The sequence below is a fragment of the Salmo salar genome, chromosome 01 (genome assembly GCF_965601325.2).
Source record: "Salmo salar chromosome 01, fSalSal1, whole genome shotgun sequence".
In the NCBI taxonomy this organism is placed as follows: Eukaryota; Metazoa; Chordata; class Actinopteri; order Salmoniformes; family Salmonidae; genus Salmo; species Salmo salar.
Window position 1 is genome coordinate 4,297,501 of NC_138291.1, and position 19,431 is coordinate 4,316,931.

At 48.2% G+C, this 19,431-nt stretch overlaps 1 protein-coding gene across 4 annotated transcripts in view; it reads right to left on the bottom strand.

The window, feature by feature from the left end:
* Positions 1 to 6,296: 6,296 nt before the first annotated feature.
* slc2a1c (solute carrier family 2 member 1c) overlaps positions 6,297 to 19,431 on the bottom strand; it is a 29,628-nt gene continuing 16,493 nt past the window's right edge. For all 4 annotated transcript variants that reach the window (XM_045706286.2, XM_045706265.2, XM_045706242.2 and 1 more), the window contains 5 exons: positions 15,418 to 15,602; positions 12,920 to 13,024; positions 11,930 to 12,031; positions 9,481 to 9,684; positions 6,297 to 7,602 (listed from right to left, as the gene is read on the bottom strand). In XM_045706286.2, the coding sequence (XP_045562242.2) occupies positions 7,423 to 7,602; positions 9,481 to 9,684; positions 11,930 to 12,031; positions 12,920 to 13,024; positions 15,418 to 15,602 (776 nt within the window). In that variant the 3' untranslated portion in view covers positions 6,297 to 7,422. The remainder of the gene's footprint in view (positions 7,603 to 9,480; positions 9,685 to 11,929; positions 12,032 to 12,919; positions 13,025 to 15,417; positions 15,603 to 19,431) is intronic.

A 19,431-nucleotide genomic window follows, 5' to 3' on the forward strand; every position in this document is an offset into this window, starting at 1 on the left:
TGACCTTAGAGATCCTTTAAATTCTCTATTTGGTAGGTCAGGGTGTGACTAGGGTGGGAAATCTATGTTTATATTTCTTTGTTGGCCGAGTATGGTTCCCAGTCAGAGTATGGTTCCCAATCAGAGTATGGTTCCCAGTCAGAGTATGGTTCCCAATCAGAGTATGGTTCCCAATCAGAGTATGGTTCCCAGTCAGAGTATGGTTCCCAATCAGAGTATGGTTCCCAATCAGAGTATGGTTCCCAGTCAGAGTATGGTTCCCAGTCAGAGTATGGTTCCCAGTCAGAGTATGGTTCCCAATCAGAGTATGGTTCCCAATCAGAGTATGGTTCCCAGTCAGAGTATGGTTCCCAATCAGAGTATGGTTCCCAATCAGAGTATGGTTCCCAGTCAGAGTATGGTTCCCAGTCAGAGTATGGTTCCCAATCAGAGTATGGTTCCCAATCAGAGTATGGTTCCCAGTCAGAGTATGGTTCCCAATCAGAGTATGGTTCCCAATCAGAGTATGGTTCCCAGTCAGAGTATGGTTCCCAGTCAGAGTATGGTTCCCAGTCAGAGTATGGTTCCCAGTCAGAGTATGGTTCCCAGTCAGAGTATGGTTCCCAGTCAGAGTATGGTTCCCAGTCAGAGTATGGTTCCCAGTCAGAGTATGGTTCCCAGTCAGAGTATGGTTCCCAGTCAGAGTATGGTTCCCAGTCAGAGTATGGTTCCCAGTCAGAGTATGGTTCCCAATCAGAGGCAGCTGTCTATCCTTGTCTCTGATTGGGGATCGTACTCAGGCAGCCCTTTTTCCTCACCTTCAGTTGTGGGATCTTGTCTTTTGTGTTGCATGTGTTTGGCACTCCTAGCTTTACGTTCGTTGTGTTTTTTTTAGTTTTTTTTGCTGGTACATTTAAAATGAAAGAAAATGTACGCCTACCACGCTGCACCTTGGTCTCCATTGAACGAGAAACGTAACATCTATAGACAAGACACAACCAAATAATACACGATCCTGCTATCGTTGGTCACTCACAGTTCACTGTTTTGTGTCCTGAATACATTTGTAAAAATCCCTCTTCGTGTTCAAATTAGCCCCTTTAGTTTATGAGAATTCCTGCTTCTGGTCGACAAGCACTTTGGTACCAAATTAAGCTCTGATGTAATTTATATACAGGGGTTTAGGATTATAAGGCTATTTGTAAGGTGACCCAATACATGCTAATGATCTATAAATGCATCCTATATCATATAACAACACTGAACAACATGAGAAAGACTAGAATGAGGAGTTGTCATGTACTGGGAGAAGTACCATGCCCCCTAGTGTCTAATAGTGGAACTGCATCCTGGACTGTTGGGTTAGAGCAACCCAGACATACAGTAAGGTGATCCTGCCTGCCTGCCAGCCTGCCTGTCTGCCAGCCAGCCTGCCAGCCTGCCTGCCTGCCTGCCTGCCTGCCTACCTGCCTGTCTGCCAGCCTGCCTGCCTGCCAGCCTGCCTGCCTGCCTACCTGTCTGCCTGCCTGCCTGCCTGCCAGCCTGCCTGCCTGCCTCTTTTTCTCAATTCAAATTCAATCTCTTTTTCTCAATTCAAATTCAATTGAATTTCAATTTAAGGGGCTTTATTGGCATGGGGAAACACATGTTAACGTTGCCAAAGCAAGTGAAATAAACAATAAACAAAAGTGAAATAAACAATAAGAAATGTAGATTAAACATTACACCAAAAGAATAAAGACATTTCAAATGTCATATTATGTCTATATACAGTGATGTAATATGCAAATAGTTAAAGTACAAAAGGGCAAAATAAACATAAATATGGGTTGCATTTACAATGGTGTTTGTTCTTCACTGGGTGCCATTTTCTTGTGGTAACAGGTCACAAATCTCTCTCTCTCTCTCTCTCTCTGTCCATAGTCTGGCTCCTCTCCTCTCTCCCCTCCTCTCTTCACTCCTCTCTCTTCTCCTCTCTTCTCTTCTCTTCTCCTCTCTTCTCTTCTCTTCTCTTCTCCTCTCTTCTCCTCTCTCCTCTCCTTTCTCCCCTCCTGTCTTCTCTCTCCTCCTCTCCTCTCCTCACTCCTCTCCTCTCTTTTCTTCTCTTCTCTTCTCTTGTCCTCTACACGCCTCTACCCTCCTCTCTTCTCCCGTTCAGGTTCCTGTCAACCACAATAGAACATGTTTAAATAAAACATTTATCCACTTGGCAGTCCTGGATGTTCACAGGCAGCTTACTGAGGTAGACAACTCAGAGGGATGCCAGATTTCACAAACCAATAATATTGTTGGAAAGACAGAAAGGGGTTGGTCCAGGAACAGGGTCAGGCTGAGAGGCTGGTGGGAGTTGGGAAGGGTCCTGTAACAGGGCATTCATATATAACAATTTCTAGGCTATTTCTGGTGGTGAAGTGAAATGCATTTACATAACATGCTATTTATATAAACTGTACATGCTACTGTATAATATCCATTAAGAAGATTTTGAGAAACATTGTGATCAGTGTGATTGGTACTGGGTTGTGTACAGAGACAGATGAGGCTGTTCCTGTTCCTGTGAGGCTGTCCCTGTGAGGCTGTCCCTGTGAGGCTGTTCCTGTGAGGCTGTTCCTGTGAGGCTGTTCCTTGGAGGCTGTTCCTGTGAGGCTGTTCCTGTGAGGCTGTTCCTGTGAGACTGTCCCTGTGAGGCTGTTCCTGTGAGGCTGTTCCTGTGAGACTGTTCCTTGGAGGCTGTTCCTTGGAGGCTGTTCCTGTGAGGCTGTTCCTGTGAGGCTGTTCCTGTGAGTCTGTCCCTGTGAGGCTGTTCCTGTGAGGCTGTTCCTGTGAGGCTGTTCCTGTGAGGCTGTTCCTTGGAGGCTGTTCCTGTGAGGCTGTTCCTGTGAGGCTGTTCCTGTGAGGCTGTTCCTGTGAGGCTGTCCCTGTGAGGCTGTTCCTTGGAGGCTGTTCCTGCGAGGCTGTTCTTGTGAGGCTGTCCCTGTGAGGCTGTCCCTGTGAGGCTGTCCCTGTGAGGCTGTTCCTGTGAGGCTGTTCCTTGGAGGCTGTTCCTGTGAGGCTGTCCCTGTGAGGCTGTTCCTGTGAGGTTGTCCCTGTGAGGCTGTCCCTGTGAGGCTGTTCCTGTGAGGCTGTCCCTGTGATGTTGTCCCTGTGAGACTGTTCCTGTGAGGCTGTTCCTGTGAGTTTGTCCCTGTGAGGCTGTTCTTTGGAGGCTGTTCCTGTGAGCCTGTTCCTGTGAGGCTGTTCCTTGGAGGCTGTTCCTTGGAGGCTGTCCCTGTGAGGCTGTTCCTTGGAGGCTGTTCCTTGGAGGCTGTTCCTGTGAGGCTGTTCCTGTGAAGCTGTCCCAGTGAGGCTGTCCCTGTGAGTCTGTCCCTGTGAGGCTGTTCCTGTGAGGCTGTTCCTGTGAGGCTGTTCCTGTGAGGCTGTTCCTGTGAGGCTGTTCCTGTGAGGCTGTTCCTGTGAGTCTGTCCCTGTGAGGCTGTTCCTGTGAGGCTGTTCCTGTGAGGCTTTCCACAAGCTTCCCACAATAAGTTGGGTGAATTTTGGCCCATTCCTCCTGACAGAGCTGGTGTAACTGAGTCAGGTTTGTAGGCCTCCTTGCTCGCACACGCTTTTTCAGTTCTGCCCACAAATTTTCTATGGGATTGAGGTCAGGGCTTAAATGTTTGACACCCCTCCCCCACCACCCAGCCCCTCCCCCACCACCCAGACCGGCCCCCACCACCCAGCCCCTCCGCCACCACCCAGACCGGCCCCCACCACCCAGACCGGCCCCCACCACCCAGACCCTCCCCCACCACCCAGACCCTCCCCCACCACCCAGCCCCTCCCCCACCACCCAGACCGGCCCCCACCACCCAGATCTGCCCCCACCACCCAGACCCTCCCCCACCACCCAGACCCTCCCCCACCACTCAGACCCTCCCCCACCACTCAGACCCTCCCTCACCACCCAGACCCTCCCCCACCACTCAGACCCTCCCCCACCACCCAGACCCTCCCCCACCACCCAGACCGGCCCCCACCACCCAGACCCTCCCCCACCACCCAGACCCTCCCTCACCACCCAGACCCTCCCCCACCACCCAGACCGGCCCCCACCACCCAGACCCTCCCTCACCACCCAGACCCGCCCCCACCACCCAGACCCTCCCCCACCACCCAGACCCTCCCCCACCACCCAGACCCTCCCCACCACCCAGACCCTCCCTCAGACCCTCCCCCACCACCCAGACCCTCCTCCACCACCCAGACCGGCCCCCACCACCCAGACCCTCCCTCACCACCCAGACCCTCCTCCACCACCCAGACCCTCCTCCACCACCCAGACCGGCCCCCACCACCCAGACCCTCCCTCACCACCCAGACCCTCCCTCACCACCCAGACCCTCCTCCACCACCCAGACCCTCCTCCACCACCCAGACCGGCCCCCACCACCCAGACCCTCCCTCACCACCCAGACCCTCCCTCACCACCCAGACCCTCCCCCACCACCCAGACCGGCCCCCACCACCCAGATCTGCCCCCACCACCCAGACCCTCCCCCACCACCCAGACCCTCCCCCACCACTCAGACCCTCCCCCACCACCCAGACCCTCCCTCAGACCCTCCCTCACCACCCAGACCCTCCTCCACCACCCAGACCGGCCCCCACCACCCAGACCCTCCCTCACCACCCAGACCCTCCCCCACCACCCAGACCCTCCCCCACCACCCAGACCCTCCCTCAGACCCTCCCTCACCACCCAGACCCTCCTCCACCACCCAGACCGGCCCCCACCACCCAGACCCTCCCCCACCACCCAGACCCTCCCTCAGACCCTCCCTCACCACCCAGACCCTCCCTCACCACCCAGACCCTCCCTCACCACCCAGACCCTCCCCCACCACCCAGACCCTCCCCCACCACCCAGACCCTCCCTCAGACCCTCCTCCACCACCCAGACCCGCCCCCACCACCCAGACCCTCCCCCACCACCCAGACCCTCCCCCACCACCCAGACCCTCCCCCACCACCCAGACCCGCCCCCACCACCCAGACCCTCCCCCACCACCCAGACCCTCCCTCAGACCCTCCCCCACCACCCAGACCCTCCCTCACCACCCAGACCCTCCCCCACCACCCAGACCCTCCCCCACCACCCAGACCCTCCCTCAGACCCTCCTCCACCACCCAGACCCGCCCCCACCACCCAGACCCTCCCCCACCACCCAGACCCTCCCCCACCACCCAGACCCGCCCCCACCACCCAGACCCTCCCCCACCACCCAGACCCTCCCTCAGACCCTCCCCCACCACCCAGACCCTCCCTCACCACCCAGACCCTCCCCCACCACCCAGACCCTCCCCCACCACCCAGACCCTCCCTCAGACCCTCCTCCACCACCCAGACCCGCCCCCACCACCCAGACCCTCCCTCACCACCCAGACCCTCCCTCAGACCCTCCCTCACCACCCAGACCCTCCCTCACCACCCAGACCCTCCCTCACCACCCAGACCCTCCCCCACCACCCAGACCCTCCCCCACCACCCAGACCCTCCCTCAGACCCTCCTCCACCACCCAGACCCGCCCCCACCACCCAGACCCTCCCCCACCACCCAGACCCTCCCTCAGACCCTCCCTCACCACCCAGACCCTCCCTCAGACCCTCCCCCACCACCCAGACCCTCCCTCAGACCCTCCCCCACCACCCAGACCCTCCCTCAGACCCTCCTCCACCACCCAGACCCTCCCTCACCACCCAGACCCTCCCCCACCACCCAGACCCTCCCCCACCACCCAGACCCTCCCTCAGACCCTCCTCCACCACCCAGACCCTCCCCCACCACCCAGACCCTCCCCCACCACCCAGACCCTCCCCCACCACCCAGACCCTCCCTCACCACCCAGACCCTCCCCCACCACCCAGACCCTCCCCCACCACTCAGACCCTCCCTCACCACCCAGACCCGCCCCCACCACCCAGACCCTCCCTCACCACCCAGACCCTCCCTCAGACCCTCCCCCACCACCCAGACCCTCCCCCACCACCCAGACCCTCCCCCACCACCCAGACCCTCCCTCAGACCCTCCCCCACCACCCAGACCCTCCCCCACCACCCAGACCCTCCCCCACCACCCACCCCCACCAGCAACAGTCACAAGAAACTGCCATGTGGGGAATCATAAGTGGCTCATTTCAGCTATTTTCATCTTGTTCTTGATAACATGTCTTGTTTTTAGGTGCTTTGACTGATTTCATGTCAATGCTAACATGGCAAAAACATTTGCTAGCTAGCAAACCAACAACTGTAAAGATGTATTTGAGAGACAAGTGCTCATTGTGCAAATGTATTTATGTTTTCAATAAACATTAGAGACAAAATATAGTTTACATGTTGTAAAACATTCTAAGCCAACCACGTCTGTTTTGCTCCGTAATTGTGCACGTTTCAGTTTTGTTGCTAAACAACCAACCCGTCTATAGCCTTGGTATATAAGGGACTCGGGGCTCTATGCGTTCTCTGGAAAATAAGGCAACTCCGTGGAAGTTTAGTTCCACGTTGTTCATTATTTTCTCAATAACGCATAGAGCCCCTCGTTGATTATCCCTTACTTATTAATGGTTTATAAATGCATTTACAAATGCTTAAATAATCACTAAAAGCGTCATTATAAAACCTTTACAGACCCTTTACAAATGGTATCTTACTGTAAAGTGTTACCGGCTGCTTAGGTGAAGCTGCTCAGAGGCAGATAGTTGTGAGGAACGCTTCTGTCCAATGGAGGAGAACCACGCCACAAGAAGTTCAATGTTTCATCAGGTACAGGAGCTTCAGACTCTTATAAACTCATATAAACAGGAGCTTCAGACTCTTATAAACTCTTATAGACAGGAGCTTCAGACTCTTATAAACTCTTATAGACAGGAGATTCAGACTCTTATACACAGGAGCTTCAGACTCTTATAAACTCTTATACACAGGAGCTTCAGACTCTTATAAACTCTTATAAACAGGAGCTTCAGACTCTTATAAACTCGTGTATACGGAAGCTTCAGACTTATAAACTATAATATACAGGAGATTCAGACTCTTATACACGGGAGCTTCAGACTCTTATGAACTCTTAAATACGGGAGCTTCACTCTTAATATTTAAAGATATGGATCCGAAAACAAGTTATCGTAATGCCTCAATCCAACAATACAGAAAATAATATTTATCCATTTTATGATACATATGCGTGACTACTACAGTAACATGTCATCAGAAAACGGACAACACTGAGGGAGGCCTCCACCTGAAGTCCTGTATCAGTTCCATCATGTCTCCCTTGTGTTAGAGGTTGTCTTTTGACTACCTGGTTAAACCAAAGGTTAAATACACTAATACATTTGTCCCACGTGAAGGTTGAACACAATTGGACCTCCGTGGCCCGGTGGGGGGAGGGGGGGGGGGGGGGTCAGGGGAAGGTGTTGAAACCAGTCTTATTGTGCAGGGGGATGCCCTCAGACCCGCGGAACTCGGCTGCGATGTCATCGAAGGTGCGTCCCTTGGTCTCAGGTAAGCGTCTCCAAGTGAAGCTGAAGGCTGTCAGAGCCATGGTCATGAAGAGGAGGTACACGTAAGCACCACACAGTTTCTACAGAGAGACACACACACACACACACACACACACACCACACACACACACACACACACACACACACACACACACACACACACACACACACACACACACACACACACACCACACACACACAGGAGCAGAGAGTTAACACAACTGTAAATTGCAGTAATTTTAGAAGATAGTCCTCTCTATGAAATCAAACCAGCCATACTGTCATGTACTATTGGTGCCATTAGGTTATGTGCCATTGGTGCCATAATGTCGTACTATTGGTGCCATAATGTTATGTACCATTGGTGCCATACTGTCATGTACTATTGGTGCCATTATGTTATGTACCATTGGTGCCATTATGTCATGTACTATTGGTGCCATAATGTCATGTACCATTGGTGCCATAATGTCGTACCATTGGTGCCATAATGTCATGTACCATTGGTGCCATTATGTCATGTACCATTGGTGCCATAATGTCGTACCATTGGTGCCACAATGTCGTACCATTGGTGCCATAATGTCATGTACCATTGGTGCCATAGTGTCATGTACCATTGGTGCCATTATGTCATGTACCATTGGTGCCATAATGTCGTACCATTGGTGCCACAATGTCGTACCATTGGTGCCATAATGTCATGTACCATTGGTGCCATAATGTCATGTACCATTGGTGCCACAATGTCGTACCATTGATGCCACAATGTCATGTATCATTGGTGCCATAATGTCATGTGCCATTGGTGCCATAATGTCATGTACCATTGGTGCCATAATGTCATGTACCATTGGTGCCATAATGTCATGTACCATTGGTGCCATAATGTCGTACTATTGGTGCCATAATGTAATGTACCATTGGTGCTGTATTACAGCTATCATATGACACAGGCTATGTTAAACGTACCAGTAGTGGAGGGAAGAGCAGGACTAGTACGTACCAGTAGTGGAGGGAAGAGCAGGACTAGTACGTACCAGTAGTGGAGGGAAGAGCAGGACTAGTACGTACCAGTAGTGGAGGGAAGAGCAGGACTAGTACGTACCAGTAGTGGAGGGAAGAGCGGGACTAGTACGTACCAGTAGTGGAGGGAAGAGCAGGACTAGTACGTACCAGTAGTGGAGGGAAGAGCAGGACTAGTACGTACCAGTAGTGGAGGGAAGAGCAGGACTAGTACGTACCAGTAGTGGAGGGAAGAGCAGGACTAGTACGTACCAGTAGTGGAGGGAAGAGCAGGACTAGTACGTACCAGTAGTGGAGGGAAGAGCAGGACTAGTACGTACCAGTAGTGGAGGGAAGAGCGGGACTAGTACGTACCAGTAGTGGAGGGAAGAGCGGGACTAGTACGTACCAGTAGTGGAGGGAAGAGCGGGACTAGTACGTACCAGTAGTGGAGGGAAGAGCGGGACTAGTACGTACCAGTAGTGGAGGGAAGAGCAGGACTAGTACGTACCAGTAGTGGAGGGAAGAGCAGGACTAGTACGTACCAGTAGTGGAGGGAAGAGCAGGACTAGTACGTACCAGTAGTGGAGGGAAGAGCAGGACTAGTACGTACCAGTAGTGGAGGGAAGAGCAGGACTAGTACGTACCAGTAGTGGAGGGAAGAGCAGGACTAGTACGTACCAGTAGTGGAGGGAAGAGCAGGACTAGTACGTACCAGTAGTGGAGGGAAGAGCAGGACTAGTACGTGCCAGTAGTGGAGGGAAGAGCAGGACTAGTACGTACCAGTAGTGGAGGGAAGAGCAGGACTAGTACGTACCAGTAGTGGAGGGAAGAGCAGGACTAGTACGTACCAGTAGTGGAGGGAAGAGCAGGACTAGTACGTACCAGTAGTGGAGGGAAGAGCAGGACTAGTACGTACCAGTAGTGGAGGGAAGAGCAGGACTAGTACGTACCAGTAGTGGAGGGAAGAGCAGGGCCAGCATGAACTTCCCTCCCCAGTTGAGCATGCTGGTGAAGGCCATGGCGATTGGTCTGGCCGGCTGGTCAAACAGCTCTGCAGCGATGAACCAGGAAATAGGACCAGGTCCCACCTCATAGGCTGAGATCAGGAAGAACACGACCAACACCTGCAGGCTACGCAGCTCTGGGACAAGGACCTACAGGGCAGATCAATCAATCTTATGTCAGGGAGGATGGGTGACCGTAATCCCCAACAGTCTAGCAATCCAAAGGTTGCCTGTTCGAGTCACAACGGGACAATTGTAGCATTTTAGCTAACCCTTATTCTAAATTTAAGCCAATTCTCTTAACCTTTGTCGTTAGTTCCCCTAACTGCCAACATAAATGCTTCCTGTAATTCTTCTTTGTTGTTACTGCCTAACAAGCAACCTGGTCTCAGATAAAGATGTGCAATACTATTCATGGGTTGCATGTCTCATCAGAAAATTGTTTTGAACTGATGCCCGACTGAGCATTCTACTCAATGCATCGTCAATGAGCGCTGATGAAAATGTTATCCAACATCTATTGGAAATATAATGACATTCAAAAAGGAGGCAAATAATTAGTAGGAAAACCTTTTGTCATGATTTTGATGTTACAAGATTGACTTTACATATAGTATAACGTTAACTAGCTATCTAAGATTGAGGGAAGGCCACCAGATTAACTTTACATGCAGTATAACATTAGCTAGCTATCTGAGATTGAGGGGAGGCCACCAGATTGACTTTACATATAGTATAATGTTAGCTAGCTAGCTAAGATTGAGGGGAGGCCACCAGATTAACTTCACATGCAGTATAACGTTAGCTAGCTATCTGAGATTGAGGGGAGGCCACCAGATTGACTTTACATATAATATAATGTTAGCTAGCTAGCTAAGATTGAGGGGAGGCCACCAGATTAACTTTACATGCAGTATAACGTTAGCTAGCTAGCTAAGATTGATGGGAGGCCCTCCAGATTGACTTTACATGCTGTATAACGTTAGCTAGCTAGCTAAGATTGAGGGGAGGCCAAAGGTAAAGTTGTTTCCTACAAAATATTTTGTACAAAAAAATATTGTATTTCCACATTTAGACTAAACAGTAGTTAGCCTCCGTCCAGAATGACTGGGCTCATCACCCCCTTTAAGGCACCACTATGGCTATGCTGACAGAGGGCGGCTTGAGAACGTTCATAACAATGGCATGACGCGACTGAGTGACGGTGGTGCAACCTATATTACATCATCCAAGACGTATGGTAAATTACATCATCCAAGACGTATGGTAAATTACACCATCCAAGACGTATGGTAAATTACATCATCCAAGACGTATGGTAAATTACACCATCCAAGACGTATGGTAAATTACACCATCCAAGACGTATGGTAAATTACACCATCCAAGACGTATGGTAAATTACACCATCCAAGACGTATGGTAAATTACACCATCCAAGACGTATGGTAAATTACACCATCCAAGACGTATGGTAAATTACATCATGTCAGTAACTGCTAGGAGTGGTGGTAGGAGTCAGGCGCAGAGAGCAGAGGTAAGGAAATTTGTGTTTATTCCATAAAACACAAAACGGTCGACGCCAACACAACCGGCGTGAAAAATGCAAAGTGCCCAGAACAACAGGTACACATCATGCATATAAAATAACACTTGTCGATCGCCAGCACATCCAATAACAAAAACACACTCTGACGCAAAATAATCCCGCACAAACCTGGGTGGGCTAAACAGGCTTAAATAACCATAAATCAAGAGAACCAAATGAGGAACAGGTGCAAACAATAAGACCATACCAAACGAAAAGGAAAAAGGGATCAGCGGCGGCTAGTAGGCCGGCGACGACGACCGCCGAGCGCCGCCCGAGCAGGCAGGGGAGCCACCTTCGGTGGGATTCATGACACATCATCCAAGACGTATGGTAAATTACACCATCCAAGACATATGCTAAATTACACCATCCAAGACGTATGGTAAATTACACCATCCAAGACGTATGTTAAATTACACCATCCAAGACGTATGGTAAATTACACCATCCAAGACGTATGGTAAATTACACCATCCAAGACGTATGCTAAATTACACCATCCAAGACGTATGGTAAATTACACCATCCAAGACGTATGCTATTGTACAACCAGGTAAGACGTACAGTATCCTCCTCTAATTCATATGTTATTGTATGACAGCTAAATGGAATGTTATAAATTTACATACAGAATAATACCAATTGTCCTTAGACCATGTTGAATAACAGCATCATAATGTATTACACCTGCAGGTAGAGATTGAGAGAGTCACCAACAAGGTACTCTCTCACACACTCAGGTGGACAATCATATAATATAATAGATTGATCATTTAGGGTTAGTGTAGTTGTGGTTATATTTACCAGGACTGAGTCTATGACGGTCATGGAGAGGTTGCACACAGCTAGACACAGGAAGCCAGTCAGCAGCAGTTTCCTACGCCCCGCCCTCTCCATCAGGAAGAACTGAGGAAAAACAGACACAAAATCACAGGTGAGTCTCCATACTTCAGAATTGGTTGAGATTACAGGCGAGTCTCCATACCTCATACCAGGTGAGATTACAAGTGAGTCTCCAAACTTCATAACAGATTATATTACAGGCGAGTCTCCATACCTCATACCAGGTGAGATTACAGGTGAGTCTCCATACTTCATAACAGGTGAGATTACAGGTGAGTCTCCATACCTCATACCAGGTGAGATTACAGGTGAGTCTCCATACTTCATAACAGGTGAGATTACAGGTGAGTCTTCATACCTCATACCAGGTGAGATTACAGGTGAGTCTCCATATTTCATAACAGGTGAGATTACAGGTGAGTCTCCATACTTCATAATTGGTTGAGATTACAGGTGAGTCTCCAAACTTCATAACAGATTATATTACAGGCGAGTCTCCATACCTCATACCAGGTGAGATTACAGGTGAGTCTCCATACCTCATACCAGGTGAGATTACAGGTGAGTCTCCATACTTCAGAATTGGTTGAGATTACAGGTGAGTCTCCAAACTTCATAACAGATTATATTACAGGCGAGTCTCCATACCTCATACCAGGTGAGATTACAGGTGAGTCTCCATACCTCATACCAGGTGAGATTACAGGTGAGTCTCCATACCTCATAACAGGTGATATTACAAGTGAGTCTCCATACCTCATACCAGGTGAGATTACAGGTGAGTCTCCATACCTCATACCAGGTGAGATTACAGGTGAGTCACCATACTTCATAACAGGTGATATTACAAGTGAGTCTCCATACCTCATACCAGGTGAGATTACAGGTGAGTCTCCATACTTCATAACAGGTGAGATTACAGGTGAGATTACTCTAGTGTACTCTACTCACCGCCACCAGAGTGAAGGTCACGTTCACGGCCCCCACCCCCAGCGTCAGATACTTGGCTTCGTCAAAGTTAGCCTTGTCAAACATCTTGGTGGAATAATTGATGATCTGGAAAATGAGAAGTGGGGTATATGTTGAACCTCAGTGTGTTGCCTGTCTCTCCTTTAGCCTCAGGTTCCCTACTGAGCTACAGAATAGCCTGAAGAACCACACTGACACAATGCTGCAGAATCAACTCTGGAAAGAGGAGAGGATATAGCAAATAACTGCAAGTCTGCCAGTCTGCTAGTCAGCTAGTCTGCTGCCAGTCTGGTAATATGCTACTAGTATGGTAGACTGCTGCTAGTCTGGTAGTCTGCCAGTCTGCTAGTCTGCTAGTCTGCTGCCAGTCTGGTAATATGCTACTAGTATGGTAGACTGCTGCTAGTCTGGTAGTCTGCCAGTCTGCTAGTCTGCTGCTAGTCTGGTGCTAGTCTGGTGCTAGTCTGCAGCTAGTCTGCTAGTTTGGTAGTCCAGTAGTTTGCTTGTCTGCTAGTCTAGTAGTCTGCTAGTCTGGTAGTCTAGTAGTCTGCTAGTTTGGTAGTCCAGTAGTTTGCTTGTCTGGTAGTCTAGTAGTCTGCTAGTCTAGTAGTCAGCTAGTCTGCTAGTCTAGTAGTCTGCTGCTAGTCTGGTAGTCTGCTGCTAGTCTGGTAGTCTGCTGCTAATCTGTTACTAGTCTGCTAGTAGTCTGGTAGTCTGCTAGTAGTCTGGTAGTCTGCTGCTAGTAGTCTACTAGTCTGCTGCTAGTCTGGTAGTCTGCTAGTCTGGTAGTCTGCTGCTAGTAGTCTGATAGTCTGCTGCTAGTCTGGTAATCTGCTGCTAGTCTGGTAGTCTGCTGCTAGTCTGGTAGTCTGCTAGTAGTCTGGTAGTCTGCTGCTAGTCTGGTAGTCTGCTAGTAGTCTGGTAGTCTGCTGCTAGTCTGGTAGTCTGCTGCTAGTCTGGTAGTCTGCTGCTAGTCTGGTAGTCTGCTAGTAGTCTGGTAGTCTGCTGCTAGTCTGGTAGTCTGCTAGTAGTCTGGTAGTCTGATGCTAGGCTGTTACTAGTCTGCTAGTAGTCTGGTAGTCTGCTAGTAGTCTGGTAGTCTGCTGCTAGTAGTATGGTAGTCTGCTGCTAGTCTGTTACTAGTCTGCTAGTAGTCTGGTAGTCTGCTGCTGGTCTGTTACTAGTCTGCTAGTAGTCTGGTAGTATGTTACTAGTCTGCTAGTAGTCTGGTAGTCTGCTAGTCTGTTAGTAGTCTGGTAGTCTGCTGCTAGTAGTCTGGTAGTCTGCTGCTGTTCTGTTACTAGTCTGCTGGTAGTCTGGTAGTCTGCTAGTAGTCTGGTAGTCTGCTGCTAGTAGTCTGGTAGTCTGCTGCTGGTCTGTTACTAGTCTGCTAGTAGTCTGGTAGTCTGTTACTAGTCTGCTAGTAGTCTGGTAGTCTGTTACTAGTCTGCTAGTAGTCTGGTAGTCTGTTACTAGTCTGCTAGTAGTCTGGTAGTCTGCTAGTAGTCTGGTAGTCTGCTAGTAGTCTGGTTGCCTGCTGCTAGTCTGTTACTAGTCTGCTAGTAGTCTGGTAGTCTGCTAGTAGTCTGGTAGTCTGCTAGTAGTCTGGTAGTCTGCTAGTAGTCTGCTGCTAGTCTGTTACTAGTCTGCTAGTAGTCTGGTAGTCTGTTACTAGTCTGTTACTAGTCTGCTAGTAGTCTGGTAGTCTGCTAGTAGTCTGGTAGTCTGCTAGTAGTCTGGTAGTCTGCTGCTAGTCTGTTACTAGTCTGCTAGTAGTCTGGTAGTATTCTTTTTGTCTGCTAATCTGCTGTTAGTCTGGTAGTCTGCTGCTAGTCTGCTAGTAGTCTGGTAATCTGCTGCTAGTCTGCTAGTAGTCTGGTAGTCTGCTGCTAGTCTGTTACTAGTCTGCTAGTAGTCTGCTAGTCTGTTACTAGTCTGCTAGTAGTCTGGTAGTCTGCTAGTAGTCTGGTAGTCTGCTAGTAGTCTGGTAGTCTGCTGCTAGTCTGTTACTAGTCTGCTAGTAGTCTGGTAGTATTCTTTTTGTCTGCTAATCTGCTGTTAGTCTGGTAGTCTCATAGTCTAGTAGTCTGCTAGTCTGCTTCTTGTCTGGTAGTCTGCTGCTAGTCTAGTAGTCTGCTAGTCTGCTAGTCCACTAGACTGGCAGTCTGGTAATCTGCTGCTAGTCTAGTAGTCTGCTAGTCTGCTAGTCCAGTAGACTGGCAGTCTGGTAATCTGCTGCTAGTCTGGTAGTCTGCTGCTAGTCTGCTGCTAGTCTGTTAGTCTGCAAATCTGGTAGTCTAGTAGCCTGCTTCCCTAGTAGTCTGCTTGCCTGCTAGTCTGTTAGACCATAGAGAACACATTACTCACTACAGAATGTTCAGGTCTCTTTTGTAAAAGAGTTTCTTATCTCAATGAGACAGACCTGGAAAAATGCATTTTCAATAAAACTACTCAAAGATCTTTTCTCTAAAACAACATACCGCGTTGAAGCCTGAGAGCTGGGAGCCCAGGTTAACGATGAGGACGATGATGATTGGCTGTCGGTAGGAGCGTTTCGTGAAGAACTCCTTGACGGTGAGGGCTGATTGGGTGTGAGCCGCCTCCTGCTTCATCTCCTCCAGCTCCGTGAACACCTCGTCTGACGGGCCTCTCAGACGCCACAGGGCTGGGGTCAACAACGACAAAACAACAAGAATATCATTGTCACCATCGTGGATCTACTGCTGACCTGATTGAATCCCGACCTAAGATTACTGTGTGACAGTACTATCTACCCGCCTCTGTCTGGGTCTCCTGGACCCTGTTGATAGTAAAGTTTACTGTGTGTGACAGTACTATCTACCTGCCTCTGTCTGGGTCTCCTGGACCCTGTTGATAGTAAAGTTTACTGTGTGTGACAGTACTATCTACCTGCCTCTGTCTGGGTCTCCTGGACCCTGTTGATAGTAAAGTTTACTGTGTGTGACAGTACTATCTACCCGCCTCTGTCTGGGTCTCCTGGACCCTGTTGATAGTAAAGTTTACTGTGTGTGACAGTACTATCTACCTGCCTCTGTCTGGGTCTCCTGGACCCTGTTGATAGTAAAGTTTACTGTGTGTGACAGTACTATCTACCTGCCTCTGTCTGGGTCTCCTGGACCCTGTTGATAGTAAAGTTTACTGTGTGTGACAGTACTATCTACCTGCCTCTGTCTGGGTCTCCTGGACCCTGTTGATAGTAAAGTTTACTGTGTGTGACAGTACTATCTACCTGCCTCTGTCTGGGTCTCCTGGACCCTGTTGATAGTAAAGATTACTGTGTGTGACAGTACTATCTACCCGCCTCTGTCTGGGTCTCCTGGACCCTGTTGATAGTAAAGATTACGTGTGTGACAGTACTATCTACCTGCCTCTGTCTGGGTCTCCTGGACCCTGTTGATAGTAAAGTTTACTGTGTGTGACAGTACTATCTACCTGCCTCTGTCTGGGTCTCCTGGACCCTGTTGATAGTAAAGTTTACTGTGTGTGACAGTACTATCTACCTGCCTCTGTCTGGGTCTCCTGGACCCTGTTGATAGTAAAGTTTACTGTGTGTGACAGTACTATCTACCTGCCTCTGTCTGGGTCTCCTGGACCCTGTTGATAGTAAAGTTTACTGTGTGTGACAGTACTATCTACCCACCTCTGTCTGGGTCTCCTGGTTGATATTTTTTTATAATATATATTTTTTAAAGATTATATTTCTTTGTACAATAGACAATAGACAATGACAATAGACAACTTAACAAGTCACAGACATTGATCCGGTAAACTAGACATGACATTGTCTGGGACTTAATGCCAAACCTTCAGCATAAAGAAACAAGAGGAATAAAGACCATCCAGTGGATATTTCTAGTGCTTGTAAAAGCATTGGGTGTTGATTTGATACAGCTTTAATGTGTAATGTGTATGATAGTGTGTACTGTGTGTGAGTGTGATTGTGTGTAATGTGTGTGAGTGTGATAGTGTGTAATGTGTGATAGTGTGTAATATGATAGTATGTAATGTGTGTAATGTGTAGGTTGACCTAGCCCCCGAAATGACTTATCAACTGTTGTCTTAGGAATTCATCATTCTCTGTGTTGTCTTAGGAATTCATCATTCTCTGTGTTGTCTTAGGAATTCATCATTCTCTGTGTTGTATTAGGAATTCATCATTCTCTGTGTTGTCTTAGGAATTCATCATTCTCTGTGTTGTCTTAGGAATTCATCATTCTCTGTGCTGTCTTAGGAATTCATCATTCTCTGTGTTGTCTTAGGAATTCAGCATTCTCTGTGTTGTTTTAGGAATTCAGCATTCTCGGTGTTGTTTTAGGAATTCATCATTCTCTGTGTTGTTTTAGGAATTCAGCATTCTCTGTGTTGTCTTAGGAATTCATCATTCTCTGTGTTGTCTTAGGAATTCATCATTCTCTGTGTTGTCTTAGGAATTCATCATTCTCTGTGTTGTTTTAGGAATTCATCATTCTCTGTGTTGGTCTTAGGAATTCAGCATTCTCTGTGTTGTCTTAGGAATTCATCATTCTCTGTGTTGTTTTAGGAATTCATCATTCTCTGTGTTGTCTTAGGAATTCATCATTCTCTGTGCTGTCTTAGGAATTCATCATTCTCTGTGTTGTCTTAGGAATTCATCATTCTCTGTGTTGTCTTAGGAATTCATCATTCTCTGTGCTGTCTTAGGAATTCATCATTCTCTGTGCTGTCTTAGGAATTCATCATTCTCTGTGTTGTCTTAGGAATTCATCATTCTCTGTGTTGTCTTATGAATTCATCATTCTCTGTGTTGTCTTAGGAATTCATCATTCTCTGTGTTGTCTTAGGAATTCAGCATTCTCTGTGTTGTCTTAGGAATTCAGCATTCTCTGTGCTTGTCTTAGGAATTCATCATTCTCTGTGTTGTTCTTAGGAATTCATCATTCTCTGTGTTGTCTTATGAATTCATCATTCTCTGTGTTGTCTTAGGAATTCAGCATTCTCCGTGTTGTTTTAGGAATTCAGCATTCTCTGTGTTGATCTCTCCAACCCCCATTGTCTCCCCTCTGAGAAGCAGGAATTCAGCATTCTCTGTGTTGATCTCTCCAACCCCCGTTGTCTCCCCTCTGAGAAGCATGAATTCAGCATTCTCTGTGTTGTTCTAGGAATTCAGCATTCTCTGTGTTGTTCTAGGAATTCAGCATTCTCTGTGTTGTTTTAGGAATTCATCATTCTTCTGTGTTATCTTAGGAATTCATCATTCTCTGTGTTGTTTTAGGAAATCATCATTCTCTGTGTTGTTTTAGGAATTCATCATTCTCTGTGTTGTCTTAGGAATTCATCATTCTCCGTGTTCTTTTAGGAATTCAGCATTCTCTGTTTTGTTCTAGGAATTCAGCATTCTCTGTGTTGTTTTAGGAATTCAGCATTCTCTGTGTTGATCTCTCCAACCCCCATTGTCTCCCCTCTGAGAAGCAAGAATTCAGCATTCTCTGTGTTGATCTCTCCAACCCCCATTGTCTCACCTCTGAAAAGCAGCAGTTACATCCTGTAGGTCTGATATCTGATTGTAGGTTACCTTTACACTAATACTATTGGTCAACAACTCAGATGCTTATAAAAGGGTCTTAGATTCATTCTTCTTTCTCTTATGTTCCTGGGTTGTTGTGGTGAGAAACCTACACTCTTTCTCTCCCTCTGGCTATGGGCCATGGCTATGGGCCATGCTTTCTTTGTCTCTCTCTCTCTTTCTTTGACCATGTTTGGAATAATGCCTTGAAATTCTTGTAACTGAAGTTTTATGCCCTGTATGGCAATCTGTTTATTTTACAAAGTCATTTAAATACACTGAGGTTTTCAAAGGAGAAGTCATCTCAGGAGTTTTTAGCGAAATCAGGATCACCCATAAACGTCTCGGACAGATTGACCATGGTGGGATCGATGAAATCCTCCTCAACACTAAACTTTCTTTCTTTGACATAGCACGTGTAACGAAACATGCTGGGAACACTTTAGGGTACTTTTCTGATAACCCATCAGGGTCCTCTACTCTGCGTTCCTTAACAAATGACAGGATTTGTTACGACCTTCCCTCCAGCCAAATCGTTTCCCAAAATGAATGAGACCCCTTTCACCAGTAGACTAGGCCTCACTCCAACGACAACAGAACCAGAAATAAGATCAGACTCAAGATCCACAATATACAAAGGAACTTCCATGTAACCCATTTCCATGCCTTTTACTAACACACTGTAATCAGTTGCTGAAGTGTCAGACAAAGGTAAAACACCTTCCTAAATGATGGACTGGACTCCCCCAGAGCCTCGCAGTATCTCCAATGGCTGCTTATCAGTATCGCCACTCTGCAGAGACACGAACCGCAGAGTGAAGGAAAAGCAGCCAACAAGTGCTCAGCATATGTGGGAACTATCAGAGTGCAAAATAGAGCAGTTCAAATCAGAACTTCAAGCATGCGAAAAAAGAGCATGATTTGACCAGGA